General features: G+C 42.6%; 1 protein-coding gene across 3 annotated transcripts in view; it reads right to left on the bottom strand.

Annotated features, from left to right (window-relative positions):
• Nucleotides 1-26,005, bottom strand: part of KAT2B (lysine acetyltransferase 2B) — a 45,548-nt gene extending 19,543 nt beyond the window's left edge. The window contains exons 1-8 of one of the 3 annotated variants that reach the window (XM_069771907.1): nucleotides 25,732-26,004; nucleotides 17,058-17,184; nucleotides 11,759-11,904; nucleotides 11,156-11,245; nucleotides 8,621-8,802; nucleotides 6,081-6,272; nucleotides 3,407-3,513; nucleotides 1,609-1,734 (exon numbers count right to left, since the gene is read on the bottom strand). In XM_069771907.1, coding sequence (XP_069628008.1) covers nucleotides 1,609-1,734; nucleotides 3,407-3,513; nucleotides 6,081-6,272; nucleotides 8,621-8,802; nucleotides 11,156-11,245; nucleotides 11,759-11,904; nucleotides 17,058-17,184; nucleotides 25,732-25,956 — 1,195 coding nt within the window. In that variant the 5' untranslated portion in view covers nucleotides 25,957-26,004. Of the gene's footprint in view, nucleotides 1-1,608; nucleotides 1,735-3,406; nucleotides 3,514-6,080; nucleotides 6,273-8,620; nucleotides 8,803-11,155; nucleotides 11,246-11,758; nucleotides 11,905-17,057; nucleotides 17,185-25,731 lie in introns of all 3 variants that reach the window. The other 2 variants (XM_069771898.1, XM_069771915.1) reach the window with 2 other exon arrangements.
• Nucleotides 26,006-26,051: the final 46 nt, after the last annotated feature.

Genomic DNA, 26,051 nt, shown 5'->3' on the forward strand with positions numbered 1-26,051 from the left:
ATTTTTTCCCTAAAGATCTGCTAAAGGTTAGAGACAGGATGCAGAATTGTGCCTTTGTGATCAGCACTTAGCAGTGACATAAGTTAGTTTGGTTTTGTTTGAGTTGGTTTTTGAGTTTTTTCCCCCTAAGGAAAATCCACAATAGCTTTAAGATCTTTCTTTTCTGAAACAAACAGGTAGTTTAGGACCCACTATGCCCACTATTTTACACGTGGCACAGATTGTTTTCCCACAGCTACAGCGCTCTAATTATATAAGGATCAAACTGTTCGTTCCCCTTTTCAGCCTTTCAAGCAGTACAATTGTTTTCTTAAAAACATAATTTTATTGTTAACCTCCCTTCACTGTGGAAACTTTTATTCCTATTCTTTATTTCTTACTTTTTAAACAGTTATTCATATGTGAATGGACCTTCCTTCTTCTTTTCCAAGGGTTTATTTTCTTGTTTTAAAACAGAATTTTTTGAAGCAATTTGTCAAAAGCTTTCTGGAAATCCAGGTACACAAAACCCTTCCCAAATGCTCAGCAGTTCCTTCACAGATATGTACAAGTCATGAATTCCACAAAAGGCACACTAAATATCCACACATCACATTATTCACACATTTATTCATTCCATTTTTAATCAGTTTATTATTTTTTCTTCTAATTGTCTGAAATAGGAGACTTAAAATTGACAGTTTCCTGAATTCTCTTCAAACCCCTTTAAAAACTAGTTTTGCATCTGTGGTGTTTCAACTCTGTAGTTCCAAGAGCATTTCCAATGACAGCTCAGATGCACAACTTAATAATTAGTTTCAAACTCTCAAAAAAATATAATTTTTCTAGTGACTACTTACTACTAATTTTGCTGATCTGTAACAAAAAAAGTCTTCTACTCATTCCCACTTTTAAGACCATTTCCCAACTTGTACCTCACAGAAAGCTGCCGTTTAGGAGCCACCTTAAGTTCCTCTGTAGCAAACACCAAGGCTAAGAATTCATTTAGCTTTTTCTACTTCCTAGAGGACTTTACATGAGCTTGTGATCATCTCTCTGACCTACAAACTCTCTTGACAGACTCATTAATCCTGAGGTGTTTGAAAAGGGATTTATTAGGAGAATTTATGCATTCAACAACTTTTTCCCCCACATTTTTTTTTTTAACCTGACCTCATTCAGGTTTTAAATTTAACCTGGTTGGTGTGTTTGTGCTTTTCTTTATTGCTTAAATGTATGCAATTTCAGTACCTTGAAAGATTAAAAAAAAAAAAAAAAAGCAATGGCCCCTTCTACTCTGTCTTTATTTAAACAAAACCTTTTTTCATGGCTCATAATACATGTACTCCAAGTAAAGTGTTTTTCAACAACCTCTGACACCAGCAGACCTTTCTCCATTTTAACTGAATTTAAACAAAACTTTTTTTTTTTTTTTTTTTTTTTTTTCCAAATAGAGTAGCCATTTCTGCTAGTTAAACATTACCATAGTGGAGGAAAAATATGTGTGTGCATGTCTTTTAGCAAAAACAGCTCAAGGTCGCTATAGCAGAGTGAAGGCAATGGTAACCATATACTGCAACTACTGATAACATCGACAGAAGCCCAAAAGCAAGTCTCCCTCTTTGCTACCTAGGTTTGGGTCAAGGGCAGAAGAAACTTTGCAAGCAGGACTCATATTCCCACTGTTGGGTTGCTCCAGAGACGAAGGACTTGCACTGTATGAAACGGTTCTTGCCACAGGAGGAGGACTGATAACTGCAATGGCATAAAAGACAAACACAAAAAATATCAGGACATGGAACCCATTAGGGTGCTAAGTGAAGGACTGCCACAACGAGGGACCCAACTTCACACCCACCACCTGCCATGTAACAGCTAATGTTGTGCAACAGAGCAATGCCACCAGTTCACAGGCAGAGACATTACAGCTTTATCTTAACATATCCTTCTAAACTTTTACCTAACGAGGGACTGTATTACTGCTGAATGACAGAGTTAGCTTTACTTCATTGCAAATATCAGGCTTTATTTTTCTGCAGTGCTGAGCACAAGCTAAGAAAACAAACTTCCTTCACATACCTGCCAAGCCTGCTGGCATTTAGCTTCATGAAAAGGCTTTTTGTAGGGGTCTATTGAAAAGAAAAATCTCAACATTCAGCTTCAGCTGTCCACTTTAACAGTGTTCAAAGACTGGTTGGACAAATCAAACTCAATAAAGGGAGAAGTTGTTACACCAGTTAAGAGGATGAAACTATTATTTCAAAAGGCCATCATCTCTCTTTCTTATATTAAAAAAAAAAACCCAACCCTAAGAACCCCACTCATCCCAAATCATCCAGTTTTCATTTGTGTCAGGACTTTTGGCATTTGCTGAGGTGACAGCTCAGTAGTCTGGACACCTGCAGTCCTTCTCTTTCCATACATTTATCCTGGTGTCATCACCAGCAACGGCTCTTTTGTGCCATATTCATGCCAAGAATCCAGTGCTTAAGAGGTGCACATTAAAATGAAGCACTGCAGAAATGTACATGATAGAATGAACTCTGAGAGCAACATGATTTTAGAGTTGCAATGAACTTGTGCCCAAGACATAATTCACCAGTTCATGGTGCAGACCAGGAATTGCTCACAAAAAAAAAAAAGCCTGTATCTGTCACAGTGGAATTTCCCTACTACTCTAGGAAATTCAATATCAGATAAAGTACTAACAAGATGGTTTTGTCAACTGATAATCAACAACTGTTTCAAAATACCGAATTGTTACAAAATATTGAATTAAATACCTGAAAATTGAAGTCAACCCCTGAGCTGCATAAATGGATTTTATATACTTTTGAGCAGGAAGGAAGAGAAGAAGGGGAAAGTAAAAGAAAACCATTATCAGTGTCTCCTTGCAATTTTAAGGATGACTTACACCCCAGTAACTAACTGAGGAACAGTAAATAAAGCTGCAGAATAACCGATGAGGCATATGAATAAGAAACAAAGCAACGAAAAGCTATAAAAAAACTCAAGAAAATCAAAGGCATGTATGCAAAGGCAATGGGACATCTGATGTGGAAGGCCCCTACCTCCCTACTGCTAGGGAGTCGGAGGACTGGCATGGGTCCTCATGCGAGGACCTGACCTTTCTCACTTGCCCACATTGAGTGCACTTGTGCCGCCTGAACACTCGGACAATTTGCCTCAGCCCTCAGCCTGCTCCATTGGCACCTTCAATTAGCTGAATTTCATCATCAAAATGGGATCTTTATAGGAGGAAGCACCAGAAAGTGAGACATCTGTGCTTACTCAAGGCAGCCTGATTTCCGTATAGGCTCCTATTTAAAAAGCTGCATATCTAAGTCTCATTCCTTAGAATTCATCACTTGTACAGGTTTATCTTTATATTCAGGTGCTCCCTAACCCATCACTAAATGCAAATTACCTGTCTGGATTCCCAGCTGGCCAGTTCGGGAACTAGACACCATGAAATCCTGATCCCAAATAGGAGAATTCTGGCTGTACACTTCTTCTTCCAGCATCGACAGAAACCTAGGCACAAAACCAGGTGAAAACTTAATAGGATCATTCAAAACAGGTTCTTTTTCAGAAGAAGAATTTGCAACTTTTTTTAATTTAAAAAATATTTACTGGTTCAGCAAGAAAATGCTGTTGGCCAATTGCTTTTTAAAAAAGAAAAAAGCAAAAAAAAACCCACACACAAAATCACAAGCCAGAGCAGATATAAAGTATCTTAATTCAGGAGAGTGCTTTCACCTATGAAAATTTATCTTTGATTCTAAGCAGTATTTATCTAATTTGCAAATGCAGAAAGAAACAAGTTACAAACTACTTTTCCGGAACAAAACTGTGCACTAATAAGAAAGCTATGAGTTGACAGATGCCAAGGAACTCAATGTTATACAATGATGACAAAATATGTCTATTTTGATAAACCAGTGTTTTGCAAATGCACTTGCTTTCTGCCTCTTACAGATTTATAAAATCCCGGTGTTACTTATTAAAAATGCTCTTAGGAAGATATTTTCATTCCTTTAAGTGTATTGTAACATTTAATTGCATGTTTGTGCTTGCATAACAGTATTTTTAATCTTACTTTGGTAGACTTACAGAAACAGCATGATTTTAAACCTCCCTTAGTATTATTATATGTGAGAGAAATTCCACAGATCAGACTATGCAGCACGCTTGCTTTCACAGGGCTAATACATCAGTTCCCTCTCAGAAGCAAGATAGCTGCTTATCCTATGTTGCACAAAAGGGGTTTTCAGACCAGAAGTTGACATGGCACATTTTTACTCACTAGAGTCATCTACATGTATAGAAACTGTCTAGCTGAAACCAACAGGACTGTTGAGTAAGACTTTCTTGAACAGGATAACGATTTTCAGGATCAAGTCCTACTCTTGTATTTCATATATAGAACGTTTATACCCAAGCACAGCAACGTGCGATGTTCCCTGCTATCTACACAGCTGATAATGGCTAAAAAGTTTGTAACAGCTACTTGACCATCCGTGATGGAGCAGAAGCACAAACTAAACTTTAGCCAAGGCTGCATTTACAGGCAGCACAGAGGCTCTGTGTTCAGACCCCTTGGTGACTGTTTCCAAGGTACATACAGACACAACCTGTGGGTGCTCCCTTTGCCCAGCAAGGCGCAGCCGGGAGCCCCGCACTGAAGCCAGGCACCGGCACCGTGCTCTGAGCCACAGCTCCTCTGCAGGGTTCACTTGCGTAACACCAGCAGAGAGACAAATGCTTCAGACAAGTACAGCCCATAAAAGATTTAAAACATTGTTCCTATTTCCCACAGATCATCAGCAAACAGTGCTTGCCTTTCTTTTTTTCCCCCAGCAGAATATGAAAAGGAACTGCAGTGAATAATAATGCTTTTCAAACTACTTATCTGGGCTGTAAAAGGCAGTAGAAACATAGGGGCGTATGCACGCCTTCTTCCTCTGCAAATTTGCTCCTTGTGTCAATGTGGTGTTAAACCTTTTTTTATACCTATTTCAGGGCCAGATCATGATCCTACTCCCAGATACACACAAACATTCCTGTATCCATAACAGTCTACCCCAGAGACAGTTTACATTCTTCAAAGTGGTGAAAGGCACTATTCATAATAGTAGGAGCAACAAATCCTGGTTCTATCCAGCTTTGGAGAGCTCATGTATTTATCGTTCCCCTGAGCACTAACCCAACTCTAGCCCCAGACAGTAGCTTGCCTAGCATCAGTGCCACCAGGCCTCCTGTAGGTTCAGTTCCTTTGTTGTTAGGAGGGACAGACTTTTAAAATATGGGCTAGAGAGCCAAGCCACCCTCACAAAATACGGATATTTTTTAAGTGACACACTATTTCAACAGGAAGCATACAATGAATGATCTTGTCACCACCACCACCCTTAACCACCAGTAAAATGTTTAATATTAAAGACTGTCAAAGTTGAGCATGTTTTGAGACAAGTCACTCTCCCACATACCCCAACATGTAATTATTGTTGTTTCATTGTGAGAGATCATCGTCAATATTTCAGTACTGGAACAGGTACTCAATATGAAATTAATGAGTTTAGGATTCACTGATGCAGCTTTATACCGACTATTCTCTTCTTTGTCAAATGAACACATCTCTTCTGGGGGTGGGATGACTACTTTGTTCCCTATTACAATGTTGAATTAAACTGAAATTCTTAGGTATATATAAACTCCAGTACAACACTCCCTTTTTTACTGCTCCACCACAAAAGCAGAAGAGAGCATATCTTTTTGGAGATCTGGACCTATGTTGCTTCCACGAACTGCAGAAAAAGAAAGTAAGCGACCAACAATACCTGCTAATAGGCAATAAGCACAATCCCCCCAGCAAGATGAATAATCCTTTTTATAAAGTAAAGCCCTAGGACAAAGCAAAACAAGCTGTTGTGTACATAAAATACACTAGTTCAAGCTATGGCAGAAAAGAAAGCTGCAGTATCTGCTTGTTACTGAATAAAAGGAGAAATTATTTTAAGCTGCAGGTAATTTTTCCATTTCTATGCCAAAGTTGCACACTACTGGTTAACTTTGAATGCAGGCACATTGCGACCCCTTACTTTGGAAAATGGGTGAGGATTAGTGTTCGTTTCTCTTGAGGAAGCTTGTCTTTTTCTTGCCTGGCCTGCTCCAGCAGTTGCCGTCTCATTACAGTAAAAACGGAGCGAAGCAATGTCCTACCGAAAACCTGGGTGGTTTCATACCGAGGTAGACTGTCACAGAACTGAGGGACATTGCAATAACAAAGCCACCTGTAAAGGGGAAAAAAGCCAGATAATTATCACCATCTAACATATGAATTAATGCAATAAAACCACTACCCACATCATTTATAATGCAGCTGAGAGCTATATGAACATATAAATCAGTCCCACATCAACTCTGGACAGAGTTAAACAGCGTTTATATTGCCCAGTTTTTTAAAGAAATGACAGCCAAGTACTTTTAAGTCTCCATATATTCTTTTTCTCTGCAGTCTAGCTTCAGCAAAGTGTTCTTGTTCCAGACAATAATCATAGATCACATAAAATTCATGTCGATGTCAGGGATTCTCTCCACAGCTCATTCATTCAGCCACCCACATCTCCTGCCTGCGACTCCAAAGACCCTTAGCCTGGTCCATTTTCCCCTGTTTAAACTTCTACATTTCCCCACATAGACGCAAAAAGGGTGACACCTTTAACTAGCTCCACCCCAATCCAACTGGACTCCCACTCTGGTTTCCCATCAGCTGGCTTCTTCCCATTACACCCTGTCTTGATACTCTTTCATTTACCAGTAACTCCCTCTGTAATGAGTTTTGCATTAAGAAATACATATGAAAATATAGCATGTCATGTTACTCATCTTGGAAAAGGGATCATGGTACTGAAGAAGTAAATCAGGAGTACACTGACTACGTAGGTCATGATATCTGTTAATTTTATAAACAAGATTTCAGTGTCTGCTTGTAAGTGAACAGTCAATGGTACCTGTAGCTTTAGCAGAATCAGACCACAACCATTATGAAAGCTTCAACAATGAAAACAAAATGTTAAGAATTGGACGCAAACAGACTGTGCTGGATCCTGCATGGGTTTTCTCATCCAGACCCAAAGTACAGCCTGTCTAAAATCCTCCCCCAAACTCTTGTGTCTTAATCCTTGCAAACACAAGAGTTGCAAAAGGGTTGTGAGATACAGTTGTTCGCAGGCCTCCACTCCCTGTTCTTCGCTGACAAAGCACACCTCTCAAAACACAAGGATGCGCGTGGAACTGATACGGTTTCACTCAGATCACCAGGTTTTCAGTGTCGGTGACTGGAAGAATTCAGGAGGTGCACCATGGCGCACAGCGGCTTCCTCAGCACCCCGAGCAGTGCCTCCAACACTGTGGAGCGGAGAAGCTCACGACAGGTTAGACCAGATGGAGAAGTGGCACTTTGGGTCGGAGGGAACCTTAGGGACTGCCGGCAGGGAGGTCTGAGAAGCCACAAGTGACAAAATGATTTACAGCAAAAGGCACCAACCAGAGCCAATGCTAGCTATCGATTCCTAATACAAATTGACTCCAGTCAACCCTGACACCAGTATCACAAACAACTGGAGGTCAAAGAGCCACCAAACATGGTGTTAGGAGCCCCATGGATTATCAGTAACTGTCCTTTACGCCAGGTGGTTCTTCGAGGTGGCCGGTCATCCGAGAGCATCCTGGTCGGACACAGACGCAGCACAGTCTGCTGCGTCACCAGCCACGCTCTCAACTCACGCCAAGGTTTGCTGTTCTCCCTTCACAGAGCCGAGGCTTGCCAGGGGAAAGGTCCCCAGGAAAGCGGGCAGAAGGCGGGGATCACCCTCAGCCAGGAGGAGCGTCCCGGGCAGCTCCCGGGAGCAGGGGCGCTGACAGAGAGAGACAGGCTAACCGCTGCCTGCGCTCACCGGCAGCACGTTAACTGCTGCCCGCACCAGCAGGAACCTTAACCCTGCTAACTGACAAAGGCACTGCGCTGCTGTTAGAAAAGCGAAATCAAAAGGGACACGGCTTTTTATCCCAGCTCTTCTTCCCCCAGTGACTAAGTTATCCCTTTGAATTCTGACAACGTCTTAAAAGGTCATAACGAAAACTATTATTTTAAGGAACCTAATAATATCTATTCACCATTTAGCATTCAAACACTTACAAAATTATTTTAATTTTTCAAACCTTCCAATTTTTTTTCAAACTGTGACGCTTCACAATGGTTAATGTTATCTTCTTTCTAAGTTGAATAACAAATTGCCTAAATTTTTAGTAGATTAAATAAGGATCTTACATGATGAGGCTCATATCTTAAGAAGACTGAGAGCAACTTTGCAAACACGGGACGTGCACAAGCATTGGTAGAGACAGATGTTCACAACCTCTACTCCCTGTTCTTGGCTGATAAAGCACACCTCTCAAAACACAGGGATGCATGCGAAACTCTGATATAATCTCACTAAAATCCTCAGGTTTTCATATAAACTCTGTGACTGCAAAAATTCACGAAGTGCACCTACAGCGTACAGGTACTGGTGTATTCCTGAAGCGTGTACCTGCCACATTTGTAAGCAAGACTTGTAACAAGCAAAAGCAGCGTTACCTGGTATAATTCACTTTATACCCCGCAATATCGTCATTGGGTGATCTTAGTCTGCGCTGAGAAGGTGTCTCCAGGTGCCAGTAGTTAATGCGGTTCAGAAACATTTTAGCCAGTTCCACTATTGTTTGCCTTTCCTTTGAGGGTAAGTGGCTAAATTTGTACTGCACAAAATTATTCACACCCTTGAAACAGAAGAAAATTATGTTTAATTATTTTGCCATAATTTTTGTTGGAGTGTCCTCGAACATTCCTCATTTTACGTTTATTAACCCTGAACTTGCACTACATGGGAAAGAAAACAAAAACCAGAGACCATTAACTCCTTGCCCAGTTACTCATGTAGCTGCCATAAGCTGGTTCCCCTGTACACAGGAGCAGATACATCCAGATGTTTTTATTCTATCTACCTCCAACAGCTGACTTAAAGGGACAGATGGAAAATTCTTTATTTTTCCTTGCTTCTCAAAGTGAAAAACTTTGGCAGGGAACAGAGAAAATCCAGTAGGCTTTCTTCTATATGCTCACATACGCACAATTTTGCTGACAACCATGCTGCATGACTTATTTCCTCTGTACATCAAGTATCACCTCTCCAGCTGCTTTTCAATAGTTGTCCTGGTTTCGGCTGGGATAGAGTTAATTTTCTTTCTGGTAGCTGGTATAGTGTTATGTTTTGGATTCAGTATGAGAAGAATGTCAATAATACACTGATGTTTTCAGTTGTTGCTCAGTAGTGTTTAGACTAAGTCAAGGATTTTTCAGCTTCTCATGCCCAGACAGCAAGAAGGCTGGAGGGGCACAAGAAGCTGGGAGGGGACACAGCCAGGGCACCTGACCCAAACTGGCCAAAGGGGTATTCCATACCATGGGACGTCATGCCCAGTATATAAACTGGCAGGACTTGGCCTGTGGTGCAGATCGCTGCTTGGGAACTGACTGGGCATCGGTCGGCGGGTGGTGAGCCATTGCACTGTGCATCTCTTGTTTTGTATATTCCAATCCTTTTATTATTATTATTGTCATTTCATTATTGTTATTATTATTATCATTATCATTATTAGTTTCTTCCTTTCTATTCTGTTAAACTGTTCTTATCTCATCCCATGAGTTTTACTTATTTTTTTCCCCGATTGTCTCCCCCATCCCGCTGGGTGGGAGGGAAGTGAGTGAGTGGCTGCGTGGTGCTCAGCTGCTGGCTGACACTAAACCATGACAATAGTAGACTAGGGCTTGTGCACTTCCAGTTAAGTTTGTGTCTACACATCACATTATTTCTTTAAGAAGTGCCAATATTTCAGAAGTACATCCCCTCATTGCACTTTGTATACTGTCCACTTTAAAAAAACCTACTAAAGACAGTCAAAGTGTGTGACTAAAAGTGCTGCAATACATATCTATTTTAAATCAATTATAATACTTCTTTATTTTTACAATAATAATTTTGTGTGATTGAGTTACTGAACTGCTAAAAACAGAACTGAAAATATCGGTCTATTTTAAGGGAAAATTATTTTAAAACAAACTGTAAGAAGAATTACTGCTTCATCTCTACAATTTACTTTCTTCAGCAAATTGAACAGTATGAAGAATGTGACAAAAAATTATATTGTACAAAACCTTTTTAGTATGGAGGTTACATACACTTATTCTTTGTTTATACTCAAACTAAAGGAGAACTTAAGGTGAAGACTTCCCAGAAATTCAGCAAGAAAGTGTTTTGATTTTCCTAAATTGTAAGAAGTGAGAGTTGCAAGGAAATAATTACTACACATAACAGTCTTCATATTTAAAATATCCTGTTTAACAGTAGAGCATCCATTCATGCACTGATGGGAAAACATTGAGCTCCTGTTTCAGGGAGGTATGTGAGCCTCCGCATAGTCTCACTGGAGCTAATGGGCCCACTTGTGTGCCAAAAGTGCATTCTCAGGAGCTTGCTTAATCAAAATCTGAATTTGTCATATGTTCTTTATCCATTGAGAGTTACAAAAGCCTCAGTTATTCTTTGGGTTTGGCTTTGTTTTTTGTTGTGTACCCTTTGAAAGAAAAGGCTATGATCTCACTGAATTGGATTGTAACATTTTCACTGATTTACAGAAGACAAGTGTCATTTTAATATTGGATTTCAAAACTTCAACAGCATTTTTCATCACTTCAAACAAAGAAAGATTAGAACTGCCACACATAAAAGCAATATTTTAAGTTAATTCTCTAAAACCACAATAAAAGTCAGTTTCATTAAAGCCTAAGATGAATGATGAGAGAAGTCAAATAATGTAACTATTGTACCAACACTAAAGGAGAAGCAGCAGCAAAAGTCTCCTACAGTCCCCTACTTTGTCCTAAGTAATACAGAGGAACATCTGCAAACTGCCTAAAATGCCATGTTTTCAAAACCAGTGCCTATATTTACAAAATACAAAAAAAAAGAAAAAGAAAAAAAACAAAACCCAAAACAAACAAACCAAACCCCCAAAACCCTACCAAATAAGAGAAAACAAGCACACCAACCAAACCCATTTGTTGACTGTTTACCTGTTCAATGCTAGGAGTCTCAAATGGAGGACTTTCCAAAGATCCTTCTACTACAGGTTTTCCCATCTGTAAAATGCACTTCCTCAAAAGCTGTTAAAAATACACAAATTTTTTTAAATTAGCATACTTGCATACATAGGGTCAATGGAAGTCACAGGTGCACAACACACTGCAATGTTGAAAATCTCCTGGCTATATATCGGTTTGTTTAGTCATCTAAATTTATAGCTACTAAACTTCACTGTGAATTCACCTTCTTTGAAATGCGTGTAAGAGGCTTCTCTGAGCAAATGCAGGCAGCTAAATTAGCATTTATGTCAACTGACTCTTCCCAATGTGTAAGTGAAGAGGTTAAGGCTTGCAAGTTGCGCAGTTTTTAGATGGGACTCGGGGTCAACTCCTCAATCAGCTGGATGACTTTTGGAGTAAGACACGGTACATTGCAAGTACCAGAACGTCTAGTCCATAGTTAGCCACTAGAGCGTCACACTAGAGAAAAAAAGTCTCACCAGATGAAGCCAATACATGCATGAGGGGCAGTGGAATTGGCTTATGTGTGAGAGAGTGAAAAACCTGAGAAGATACCACACAAGTTCAGCTTACTTTGAATAGGTAGAAATAAACTTGCTTGGTGTCTGCATCTTCTTCCTTGTGGACACAGGTGAACAGATACTCCACATCCAACACAATCCCCAGGAGCCTATTCATTTCTTCTTCAGACACATTCTCCAGGTGAGAAACATGAGCAGCTAAACGAAATAAAAACCCAAACCTGTAAAAAGCCTACTGAGAGAGCCAACAGCACTAGTATTCCCCAGGATATCTCAAACTAAGCCGTAATAGTAAAGGCACTGATCCTGTAATAACCTATTTAAACAGAATATCTTATCAGAGGTAACTGAAATATGTGTCACATCAGAGCAATTTGTAAAGGTAGTCCAGGGGTGGTAATTCCCACAGCAGACAAACAACGGCTGGTTGGAATCACAGCGTCTGTTAACATTACAACAGACCACACAAATCCTGTCTGTATTAATAAGTTGCAATATAAAACTAACTATGTACATTTTTATCGAACACCTATGCTTTTGAGACAAGGTTTCTTGACTAAAGAAAATAAATCCGTAATTCCCATAAATTAGGTAATCCAGGTGTTGATGGAAGTACCACCTTATCCTGTGAAGAGTAAAAAAAAAAAAACCCCAACAAAAAAAACCCAGCGCCATAAATAGGCTTTTTGTTTTAAACTGGGCATTACTGGCTAAGTCTCTTACTTTCACATCATCTAAGGTCAAACTGTGCTTTGTGCACACTATATTAACAAAGCTTTGGCAGATTGTACATGCTTATTTGTTCAGAAGTTTACAAAAAAGCATCTTTCAACGTATCCTAATTTCCAAGTGAAAAACTCCCTTTTATCATCTCCAAAGGTAAATACAGTTCCACATCTGTAATTTTCAAAAGCTTGAGGTTTGTATGCATGAAGCAGGACATTCATTTCAAGCTGGTTTGAACAACTGGCCCTGGGAAGAGAGAAGGCAATTTAAAACAGTCAATTCCCAGAAAGAAGGTATTTGCATTACAAAAAGCAATGATCTTCGCTGACTCCAGCCCAATGTACATGGTAAGCATATCTTTTCCACTGAAAGGACAGAAAATACCCATTAAAAGAAAAGGAAAAGTATTTAAAAGGTTAGGCATATTAATTTTTCTGTATTTTAATAACATTTATCAATATTTACTTCTTAGATATGCCAATGTGATTAGGACTGGTGAGAAATTTTCAACATAAATCTGATTCCTTAGTGGGGGAGGACGTGGGGAAAAATAACACTTGACTTTAAAATGATCATATTTATCGGCCAGCCAGCAAAGATGGTTTGTTTTGGGAAGTTTGGTATGACACCTGCCAAAACATTTAAATTCAATAAATTTGTGCAGCTTCAAGTAAAAAGGACACCGTAGCTCAGAACATTAAAAAGATGCCAGCAATTGTTTCCACTTAAATGAACATTTATAATATAGTGTCTTAAGTTCTGAGCATATGCTCATAACTGAAAGGGGAATGGCCATCATGAGCTTTCTTTAAGAACAAATATTCAGCTTTCTGGGCAGAATAAAACTGTTTCATTTCTGTCCTTAAGCCAGATATGAAGGTTTAATATTCCCAGCTGTCTGTTCTGATCCTGTAAAAGTAATAAATACCCTCCTAGATGAGCATTTCATTAAAAATTGATAAAATACTAAAGAAACCTTGCACTCAACTAACAAATGACTAAAACATCAGCATAAGAAGCCATTTCCACACAGTTTCCATAAAAATACTGAAAGTTACCTTGACTACTTAGTGGCCATATTTAAACATTATATTAAACTAGAGAATTATTACCCATACGGTGAATCTAAAAGTAACATAAGTGTATTACCAGCATGTATTTACTACCAGTTACCATTTACTGTAGAGTCACCAATGTTTGTACACCAGGCCAACAAACTATCTTTCTTCAGATATTCACAGCCCATTCCCAAATTCTTGTGGTCATTAGTAAGCCTTTTATTAAAATCAAAGCTTTAGTACACTGACATCAAATACTGCGTTACTCTTGACTAGAGTTACACAGTCCCATTCGTCCGCATTGCCCAACTGGTACACCCTTCCTCGGCTGCTGTTACACTTGCAAAAAAGTAATTGCAAAATAAAAAAATAAAAAAAATCACAAGTATAGGTTGCTACAGCGTGCAGAAGAAAGCAAACAGAAAGAGCAAGGCCAATTCAGTGACACGAAGACCTGAAAAATAGCAAGTTAATTATTTTAGTTGTGCAACTTCAATAAGCAAGTACTTTCATGTATGAATTAGGAGCAGTGAGAAATCAGATTAATGAGGAACGTGTCCACAGTCTATCTCAAAGTCAGTCTGTACATAAAAACACTAGTAATGCATGTAGGACAGGCAAACCAAGAAATACCCAAATACGCTACATGAAGGTACGTAGCAGGAACTGAAGACAGTGCTGGGAAAAAAAGAGAGACTGAGTGTGTATATAGTGTACTAACACATAAATTAACTAGATTTAAAAGTGACTCAAAACTGAAAATGTTTACCAACAGGAAAATGCACCCTGTGAAACCAATCCAATATAAAATAGAAAAGAGCCTCTGACTACATAACACCTGGTCTTGAGGCTGGTGGATAATGAATTCTCCCAGCACCCAATTCGGTCACCACTTCACACTGTTATGATAGTGACCCAATACACCACCCAAATAAAAGAAATATTCATTAAAAACCCAGTACTGAGCCTCGCTGTGGGGCTGAGCCACAAATAGAAGAACAGAAGTTGTAGGTAAGTAGACAGAAATAAGCTCGATAAGCTAATATGCACCACCAGACAGATTTATGCACCAAAAATGCACTGGCTGGAAGATTGAACCACACCCCCAAAAAGAGACATCTCAAGCAAGACTAATGTCTAGGATTACCTTTGGAAGAAAATAATAAATAAAAAAAGGCAAAAAACCCTAATATCCTCCATTTTACATCAGGTCTGGCTTTAACCAGTACAGGAATTTCTACATAGCTATTTCAGCAGCTCTCCGAGGAAGAGAAAATGCAGCGCAGGTGATGACCTGAAGCCTGCACAACTTGTGGTCAGTCTGGTTTTAAAGGCATTCAGCACGAACATACTAATTTAGAGGAGATGAATAGGAAAATTATCTTGGAAAACAGTGCTGAAAGACTTTTTTTTGCCAGTAGTATGAGGAAGCAGACAGCAACTCATTTCAGTCATTAGCTGCAGCCATCAGAATAAGAAACTTTACCTTTTCTAAAAACAGCAATAAATAAAAATACAGTTTGCCCCATAAGGTACAATTTCACTGGTACTGGTTTTACAGTACTGGTTTTTCTTGGTTCCCTAGCTAACGAGCGATTTTAGATTTTTAATAGACCAAAAACAGTCTCAGCCTTTAGAAGAGCAGAGTTTTTCTACAAAATACATAGCCATGTACAAATTCTGCTGAAGAACAGGGAACTGACAGACACATCTCATAGGATCAAAAAAGAGAAAAAAAACCCAACCAAACTGCCCCCCCCCCAAAAACTCTTTCTTCAAAGGCCAGGAATGAAAGGGATGGGTAATACAAGCTACCCTAACTGCATAACCAAAAGCAGCACAGAGAAGCTGCATGATGAAAGGTTGAAACTACCTTGGCTAAAGCGGCCAAACTTTCTGTGATACTATGTACTTGTTAATCTTCTCCAAGCAAACCCAGAGATTTGGGCTATCAGGAAAGGAAAGAAATCTGCTGAGAAGCCCAGAAATAGATAAAATGTAATGACAGCATAAAAAGAAAAGAGAGCAGAAATGGAAATAAATCCCAATTTTAAAAAAAAAAGTATTCCACACAAAGTACAGTATTATTTTCAAAAGTAAAAAAAATAAATGATCTGTTGTAAAGGTTTTAGATTTCCTTTCTCTTATTTCACTGTCCTAAGTTTTGGACATCAACAAAAAAATAGCAACTGCTTCTTTTCAACTAGTTCTGAATTTTATTTTAGCTCAATTTTTATTCAATATTTGCTAACTTATACAGAAAAAGTCATCAGTTTTTATTTTGGATAAGCATAAATTCTTAAAAAAATAATACAGTGATTCACCACTCTTTCAGGCTATGTGGGTGTTCTGGTTTCGGCTGGGATAGAGTTAATTTTCTTTCTGGTAGCTGGTATAGTGTTATGTTTTGGATTCAGTATGAGAAGAATGTCGATAATACACTGATGTTTTCAGTTGTTGCTCAGCAGTGTTTAGACTAAGTCAAGGATTTTTCAGCTTCTCATGCCCAGACAGCAAGAAGGCTGGAGGGGCACAAGAAGCTGGGAGGGGACACAGCCAGGGCAGCTGACCCAAACTGGCCAAAGGGGTATTCCATACCATGGGACGTCATGCCCAGTATATAAACTGGGAGGACTTGGCCTGTGGTGCAGATTGCTGCTTGGGAACTGACTGGGCATCGGTCGGCGGGTGGTGAGCCATTGCACTGTGCATCTCTTGTTTTGTATATTCCAATCCTTTTATTATTATTATTGTCATTTTATTATTGTTATTATTATTATCATTATCATTATTAGTTTCTTCCTTTCTGTTCTATTAAACTGTTCTTATCTCATCCCACGAGTCTTACTTTTTTTCCCCGATTGTCTCCCCCACCCCACTGAGTAGGAGGGGAGCGAGTGAGCGGCTGCGTGGTGCTTAGTTGCTGGCTGGGGTTAAACCACAACAGTGGGTAACAAATCATTATTTATTATTAGTCTGAAAAAAAACCCAAAAAACAAAACAAACCCCACAACAGTATTTAAAGTGGATTTTGGGCTGTTGCTTCCAAGATATGCAAGCTGTCTGCACAATAACTTAGATAATACTAAGATGTACAACCCCAGTATTATTTTCTGTGACACAGAAAAGGCCAGGTTCTTTTGGTAGGCAAGAGTACCTGCTTTAGCAATGTTCAAGAATATTTTATATTTTATTCTATAGTAAGAAAACATAACACAGCCTACAGGAGAGAGTCCTTCACGTTGTAACTAAGGCAGCCTACAGATAAACCCATGTGAGGTTAATGCATATGTTACACAAAGTATTAAAATTGTTATGGGTAGCTTAACAGCACTTTTGCACGTTACCAACTTAGAACGTCTGGATTGTTAGAAGTTGTACCTTAGTTCGATTCCTCCAAAACTCATTTCAGGATATTTCGACATATTTTAATCTAAGTTACTGACATCTACGTCCAATCGTAACCCCCATTTCTAGGTCTTGGCGTGGCATCTTGACTCCCGCCGGGCAAGAGCAGAGATTTCTGGGCACGGGCACGCGGACTGCAGGAGAAAGGCAAAAGCTTACCCAGCGCGTGGCTGCAGCTGCGGCAGGGCTCAGCGAGGCTGACGGCCGCCTGCTGCAGCTCTGCCCGCGGCGGCGTGGGAGGCGGGTTGGGGTTCTTCCAGCCATTGCATTTACAGGATTCCTCGGCCTGAAACCAAAGCAAAGGGATATCGATCAACACCGGAAAACACAGGAACTTGCTGAAACCGCGCTACTTCAAAAGCGGTAAGAAGTAATATTATTAATTACAAGTTGGGGGTTTGGTTTGTTTCGATGTTGTGGGGGGCATTTTTGGGGTGTTTTGTCGCCGTTGCTTTGTTTGGTTTTGCTTTTTTATCTACCACACAGCTAGACTTTATTTTCTAGAAATAATCAGAAATAGAGCACTACCCCAAACAGAGAGATTAACACAGTTCTGGTAAGCAAACTCTGCTCAGAAAAATACATACACAAACTCCGGCTAATTCCTTTACAGAAAGCCCTCACTCTAGAGAAACAAGTATTCAAACATCTACTGGTATATCAACATGTACAGATCCTGCCACCGACACCGTTTTAACGATTTAAAACAGGTTACCTAACAGGCAACACTTATCACTGCCTTAGCAGCTATACCAGCAACAAGGAATCATGCAACTAAAACCAAGCCTATGACAACCCAAGCAGGGTTAACTAAATACTGAAATAAGCGAACAATAACTGCACTATTGGAGAAAGCTGTCCAAAGCAAAGCTTGGCCACAAAAGCAACGGCTGCCAAAGACAGCGACACAGTGACATTACCAATGCAACCCGCTGCTTACCCTGGCAAGTTTATTTACGCTCACTGAGTGTGAAACACCACCAATAGACTGCAGCTACAACGGGTGACCATGAAGGGAGAGGTTGTGACTTTGGTAATCATGTCTCAAATTGCTCAGATGTTCAAGGTCCCGATTCTAGTTATCCAAAGAGCAGCTTTACAGAAGGGGGTTTTCTTCTGCATATGCAAAAGATCTTAGTCATTTTGATGGTAAAGTACTTCCAACACCATTCACGCTCCTATTTGAAGATCTAATAGGAAGGAAAGCATGCTTTTCTACTGTTCAGAGATATCTGTGCACTGAGCTGTAACAAGATATTCATGAATTTGCAGTGCCAAGACCTCAGTGAGGAAACGCTGCCAACTGCTGCATAATATTTATGACTGAAACAACCTTAGTAGGAAAAATTGTGATGTTAATATATCCAGCACTAATGTGTCATTTTTCAAAACCAATTCTGAATATACTTAATGCAATCTATTTCAGGAACCTATTTCATTTTCCTTTTATATTTCAAAATCCCATCTTACCTAAGGAAGAAGCACCCAGGAGAAGCAGAAAGGCTCACAGCTTGACAGCTCCTAAGACTGACAGCTTTGTAGATTGATGGTAAATTGTTCTTCCAAACTAATTTCAATATTCAGCAACCTGAGCACCAAGAAAACCGCTGCCTGCAGTTTACTGAGCACCACATGATGTTTTTACCATCTCTAACACTCAAGTATTTATCCGGCTGGGCTGCTGGCCCCAGGTGCCACGGCCTCTGCCTGCGCCCAGGGCAGTCTGGCAGGCACCGACGGGTACGAGTTGCATTTTCAGCAGCTGGAGCCACCACCAAGATGACTCAGAAATTCACCTGCGAGTGCCCAGCAAAAGCACTTCCACAGGCTTCACTTGGGAAGGGAACCGAACCCCCTGGCTCTCCAAACTCACTGCGTGGGTGCAGGCTGCCTGCCGCCCCATGTATTTATCATGTGGCATCGGGGAGGCTTCAGCATGAAATGGGGGGAAGATTAAAACTTTTTTTTTTTTTTTCAAGTCTCATAAAATGCAGTCTGGATGGGTTTATGGTGAATTTTATGTTATTTCTCTATCATGTTTTCTATGAGTAATACGATTGGCAGAGAAGTGAAGAAAGCCTAATGTTATTTTACAGCAGAAACCGTCTCTTACAGTTTCACAGGCGTTGAGCCAGTTTTACTTTTGTTTGTTATCCAGACCTACAGCACCTCTTAAAGTTTAATGACTAGAAAGAGAGATCAGTGATTGAGTGACACCCGCGAACGAAGAATTGCTCTGGTGCGGGGACTTTTAACATCTGTGAGATGATGTGAAACCCCACTGTCAATTAGCGTTTTGAGCTAGACGAAACCAATGCCAAAGAAGCTATCCACACTTGCTTTGTGGGAGAGGCAACGTTGCCATGAAAGTTTTTGCAGTTAAGACAAGGATAGGGAAACTGTCATGGAAAAAACTGTCAGAAAATGAGACTATTGCCAAAGAAAATTCAGGAGACAATTGTAAAAAAAGTTCTCAAACAAAAATTGATTGAATGTTATTTTAGGGAAGTAAGATTTGATCCTTCCCCTGCAGCTGTCCAGACAAATGTTCAACACTGTAAATTACTGACATAATATCATGCTTATTATTAATTGCCTTAAATCATACCACGATGACACGTCCAAAAAAAAACCCCTCAAACTAGGCACAAGCTTTTTGAGAATTTTTTCTCCGAGTGGAAGCAGTATTTCACAGAAGCTCACCACATAGTGTTTACTATCAAGCCTAAAAACTATAAACAGTGAGTAACTACACAAACTTTAGTGTCACACAATAATTAACAGCAAAGATGCAAACAGATGTACGGATCGTGATAACAACTCAGTTAAACTGCCAAAAATAAGTATCAACCCACCCACAGAAGAATAAAAACAGCATGCTAAACGGCAGATTTTTTCTGCCCTCAGTAGTAGTTCCTTGCTCGATCTTTTTGAAGCAGCTGTTAATTTGTATTGTTCAAATTATTCCAGAGACCTTTCTCAAACAACTAGTCGGGTGGGGTTTTTTGTTAATCTCTCTACAAAACACCAGAATCGCCATAAATGTTCTGTTAACCAAGGGGAAGCCCAACCCGAAAAGGTCCTCTTTAAAACTAAGCTTCCATTGTAGATGTTGACAGTGCATGTATTTTGCAGCGAATACGCAATGTGCATTCCTCAGTGGCTTAAATTGCTGAGCTGTTTTAAGTCTTCCACAGCGTTTTGTTCATTCAATCCTTTCTTTCGTCCTTTTTTTTTAATGTCACTCATCTGCTTTTCATTAGAAAATAAAGTATGACTTCACCTCTGCAAAAACTTAATTTAAGATCAAAACAGTTTTCAGGGGAGGAAGGAAAAGAAGCATTTGTACTAGTACATCCAGCCCTTGAAGTCCTGTTTTCTGGGACATCTGCAGAGCTTTGATAAAGCCACTGGAGAAAGTTGGGGACGGGACGTACTGAAGCCTGCAAAGTAATGACTATCATCTTTGCAGGCCCAGGGACCACAAACACTGCATCTTCATTGCGGTTTTTAATAGAACTGGATGAGTGCAATATAATAAAACCCAACAATTACACACTGTTGCCTACCCCCCTCCCCCCCCAAAAAACAGTGCAGAAATAATGTCCATTTTGCATTGTACAATATAATTTCAATCATTTTTTTGACCCTTTCCATGTTAGGTGGAGCATTACAATGTGGGAAATCAAACTGTCTGGTAGCTCTGGGCAGTGAAAACTGCAGCTCTGGACAAACTCAAGTTACTGTTTCCTTTAAAATACTGAATATACTGATAGCTGGTCAAAAATGGACAGTGAAAAAATACAGCACGTTTTAATACAGGGTGGTAGCATTTTTAATTAAAAAGGAAGCACCTGAAAGTTACAACATTGCACATCTCAGCCCCTTTTAAGTGTGTTTCAGGCGTGTGTCTAAATAATAATGAAAAAATGAAGAATTTTACAGTAACTTATGGACTAAAACATTCCTCCCCTTTTCGGATAGTGAAATGAGCATAGGAACCTGCAAACTTCAAGCGAACTTACTTACAAAGTAAAAGACCCCAACAGTCTTCAAACTGAGTTTCAAAACAGCTGTTGTGCTGGGCTCTATTTCCAACTCAAAATCATACAGGTTGCCCTGTCTGGTAACTGAGATGCAAAGCAGACTCAACAGATTATATATACACAACATTACAGATGTTTCCATTTCCAGCAAGTATAATTACTCCAGAAAAAATATTCTTCCTCCCAACACAAAAGCTGTGTAAAATACCCTATAAGTTTTTTCCTGCAAGCAATAATGTCAAATTGATGCTTTTAACAGAGAACATCACACAAACCATAACAAATACATTGATTAATTTAAAATACATATTTTTCCTACTCAGATGTCTAGTACCCAGCAACCAGACAGTTGGACACTGCTTGGAGAGCCACTCATACGTATCAGGAAATTAGCTGATCCATTTACCTTTAACAATACAAAATAAGCAATTCTATGTTCAGCTCTAAGGACATGTTCTTCATTTATTAATCCATCCAAGTATTTTATTCCCTGTATTTTCCAGTTTCACTTTCAGAATACACGTAGGCTACCATATAAAGCTTTTATTAACAATAGGGGCCCAATTCCCACCTTGTAAAGTTAATGGTGGATTTCCTATTTAAAGGAAGATGATTTAATTGGGCCTGTAAGACATTGTAAAAGAGACTCACCCCACTATGAAAATGATCGTAAGAAAGCTTTAGACATCTTGTATGTCTCCTATCCACTTCTGCAGAAAACAACTTTAATACATTTTCAGTTGAGCTTCAAGGAGCTGTACTCACACTATACAGAATCCAGCAGTAATACAGCCAAGTCTGCCTCATCTTAATCTGCCTTACAAAAGTCAGGAAAAAAAAAAACTTCATTATGGAAACGGTGGTACATATTTACCCTATGAACTCTTTTTTTATGTGTAGGAGCAGGAAAACTGCATAGAGGTCACTCGAGGATGAAAAGTGAGAAGAAGTGCCTCTACCAAAGGTCAGCAGCTTGTCTGGAGCCTGCGACCCAGATTTTACTTCAACCTCTGCCACTCACTCACCTGCTGCAGGGCCTTGGCCAAGTCATCTCATCATAACCCTTCTCACTCTCTGTCCATTTTGTTTATCTCAAGCACAAAGTCCTTCTTCAAGGAGGCATTATTCCCTGCTACTTGTGCAAATGCCTCAGGCTATTGGGCTCTAATTATAAGCATCCAGGCTTTACTGTAAGATATATATAATGAGAAATAAACAATTTTACAGAAAACAGTGTACTAAAATAGTACATATTTCAACTTGTTTACAAGAAAAACTCCCAGTGGGACTGGAGAGAGAGTTGTATTTTCGCATACTGTAGACCAATAGGGAAAAAAATGCCGAGACTCCCTCCTACATCTTCATTAAATATATTTATGTGTGTAAGTCACACAGTGCTGCTTTTATATAAAAGTGCTGCAAGCTCGCATGCCTCATGCTCAATTTCACACTGGGCAAAACCAAAACGATGTATACAGCCATTCATACATGCACAGAGATAGCAAGTGCCAAATACAAAACCCCACACAGCATACAGCACTTCTGTGCACTTCCAAAAGTTGTGAAAACCGTGCCAACTCTTAATATATATCTCATTGTTCAGAATGCACTTTCTTCCCCCCCCCAAACGTGGGCATTTAAGAAGGGGTTTTTTACACAGAAGAGCCTGTTCTCTCCCTTCCACCCCGACCTTTTCTCACAGGGGAAAAAGTCAAGCAGAGCAGCTCAACAGCTACAACCCTCCTGTCCCAATTCTTCATCAGGAAAAAGAAACAAACCCCACATTCCTCTAGCCTGGGCAGCAGCTCCCTAAAATTCACTCGCGTTCTGCTCAGAATATGTGCACGCTGAAGATGTCTTTGCCAGCAGCCTTCGTCCGTGTTTCCCGTGAAGAAAAGGGATCGCTGAAGAAAGAGCAGGAGGTCCCTCTTGGGGACTGAGCACCCTACCCCAGAGCAGTGCCCTTCCACCCTTTTCTGCTTGGCATTTCTGCTGTCGCCAGTGAGACTCACCCTCTGCACAGCCACCAACCTCTCCATCTTCTTGTGCTGCTGCTCTTCATCCCCAGCGAACACACGCTCCCTGCCTCTGCTGCTCCCAGCATCTCTGAGGTTAAGTTCCTAATAAATTCTGTGTGCGGAATTTTGCAATGAATTGTACGTGGGAGAAGGCAGTCGATGCTAAGGATGCCATTACGTATTTTCTGCACTCCAACTTGTACAGCTCTACGTAGATTTACACAAGATTCAGGTATGGCCACTACTCGAACGAACACAGATGTCCCCCTCGGAGACAGCGTGAGTGTTTGCCTTCTCTCACTCTTTTGCACTCACACAGAGAAACGCAAAATAAATGGAAGAGTAGTTGCAACCCAAAGTAGGAAAAAGTTCAGAGTTACACTCTGCATGCAGTCTCTTGCAAACGACTAATGTTGCAAGCTAAGCAGTGTTGTTTTGGAGGACCTGCCAGGTGTTCAGGAAAAAAAATAACGCATTCTTCCACCCTGCGCCATCCTTCCCCCTTTATCCCACAGGAGAAGCCACTTGATTAGTTTACACAGACCTTCCTGTCTGTCTACCTGCTTCTGTTTTGAGACCTGAAAGCAAGCCGCCTGCCACCGAATTACTGAAGAGAAGTGAAACAGCAAAAGTAGGCTACGCATTTTAATCTGAACACAGAGCAGCGTTGAGTGCTGTGGCCGTGCCTGGGGCCTGGCGGGAGGAAGAGGCCTTGGGGTGCCCCTGGCCATGGGTCCCTCTCCATCCATCACCGGTGTGCCAACCCGGGACTTCTCACGGAAGAGGGCCAGGAAGAACACCCCAGCAGAGCACCAGCAGTACGAGCTGTCACCGCGCTGTACCCCACCACTGGAGCCCTGTGAGAGGGAAAGAAGGGCAGGCGCCGGGCCGCGGCGCGCTCTCCCCCCCTCTCAAATGGCACTCGTCTCCCTTCCAACAAAGCACCTGCGGCAGTGCCTGTGTGGGGCTGCCGAGTCCCCGAAAAAGCAAAAGGTTTGGGAGGAGACGAGGCTGCCTGCACATTCTCACAGCGCAGCTACATCCGCGGGGCAAAGCACCTCAGGAGAAGGCTTTTGCCCTCGCAAAGATCATCTGGAGGTACGTCAGGGGAAGAAAAAAGAACTGACCAAGGAAGAAGAAAGCAATTCACATGTGCTCCTAACAGCCAGTAAAAATCTTACGCACCCTATGACCAGCTTCATTTAACAGCAAGTCTTGGTAACATTAAAATAAGGGGGTGCAAAGGGGACTCAGCACTGGGAAAGCTTCAAACCACGCCACCCAGCCTGCAGCAAGGGCAGCAAGTTTCAAGTATGCTAGCTGGTCTTTTAACTTACTGACACCAGCATAATCTTGCTATGTCCCACGCACGCACCAAAGCTGAAGTGGAGGTGCCTGTGCATTTGGAAGCAGCTACGGAATTGAAATGCGCGTGGCTTCCTTAATTTGCCCTCACGTGACAACATTGCGCCATGCCTTCAGCACGCAGTTACAGCTCCTCACACCACCAGACAGGACTACAGAGCCATACTACGATGCTTCCTCAAGTCCATTAGCATTTAGTTTGCCCTTTCACTTAACATTTGCCCTTTTGAGGCTCCAAAGGAACGGAGAAAATAAGATGCACGCTTCTCACAAAGACCTATTTCCAACGCTGACAGCATTACGAGAGGATTTGACATCGGCACCGCCAATGCGAACGTGTCAGACCTGCTGTGCATGCGGCAATTGCCCTGACAGCAGCAGCGGAGCCAGCGGCCCGTGCTCGGAGCACAACGGTCCTCCTCTGCCCGTGCAGAGGACAGACGACAGTGCCGGTCGCCACAGGCCTCCGCCGGCGGGAGCGACAGCTCTGACCGAGCTCCCTCCGTCCCCAGCCAACAGCCGAGTCCTGCTTCTCCCACCACCAAGAGAACCGCAGGCGGAGGGAAAGTGCTGGCGGAGCGGGAACCAGGGCAGCTCTCCCGCATACGAGAGGCGACCGCCGGGCAGGCGCTGGAGAAGAGATCCCGGCTGGGGCAGGGTGCAGGTGGGCGGCGGTGCCCGCCTCCCGCCCGGGCAGCGGGCCGGCGCTCCGTGACCGGCGGGGACACAACTTTCCCAAACCCCCAGGCCGCGCCCCTCCACTTCTCTGCCAAAGGGGCTGGCGACGGTGCCCGCTCGGGGCAGCGGCTTTTGCGCTATCAGCAGCTCCGCGCTGCGAGGCCGCCGCCGCCGCCGCGCCCCGGCCCGGAGGCAGCCCCCGCCCGGGGCCGGGGGTGCGCTCGCCGGGGTCGCGCTCGCCGGGGTCGGGGCCGGGGCCGGGGCCTCGCCCCACCGCCCCCGGGCAGGCGGGCGTCCCCGCTCCCCGCCGGGATGTTTACGCGGCGGGCAGCTGCGGCAGCGCTGCTAACCCAGCGCTAACCGCCGGCACCAGCAGCCGCCCCGCCCGCCACCTCCCGCGGAAGGACGGACGGACGGACGCCGGGGACGGGCACCTCCGCGGCCGCCCGGCTCGGGCAGGAGGAGGGCGGCGCTGCCCCCGCGGTCCCCTCTTCGGGGCTGTTCGGGGTTTATTTTCGCGACCGCCGGCCGGAAAGCTCCGGGGGAAGCAGGATCCGCCGGCACCGCCAGAGCCGCCACTTCCGCGGGGAGCGCCGGGCTGCGAGCCGGGCCGCCTCCCCCGCCCGGCACGGCCCTTCCCCACCGCCTGCCTCCCTCCCTCCCTCCCTCCCGTCAATCCCCACCCTCCGTGGGCGGGTGGGCGCCCGCGGCCGGGCGGCCGGGTACCTTGCAAGCGGAGTAGACGCCCAGCTTCTCCAGCTTCTTGGCCCGCGGCGCGGCGCGCAGCTGCACCTTCTTCCCCGCGGTGCGCGCCGAGCCGGGCCCCCCGGCGCTCTCGGCGGCGCTGCGGGCCGGCCCCCCGGCGGCCACCCCACCGGCGGCCGGGGAGCCCTGCTGCGGCCCGCCGCCGCCCGCCGCCCCGGCCCCGCCGCCGCCGCCAGGCTCCGCCATGCCCGCGGCGCGGCGGCAGCCGCCCGTCCGGCCGGCCGGCGCGGTGCGGTGCGCCCGGCCCTAGACCCTCCCCTTCGCCGCGCCGCCGCCGGCTG

This window comes from Haliaeetus albicilla, chromosome 2 (genome assembly GCF_947461875.1).
Source record: "Haliaeetus albicilla chromosome 2, bHalAlb1.1, whole genome shotgun sequence".
Lineage (NCBI taxonomy): Eukaryota > Metazoa > Chordata > Aves > Accipitriformes > Accipitridae > Haliaeetus > Haliaeetus albicilla.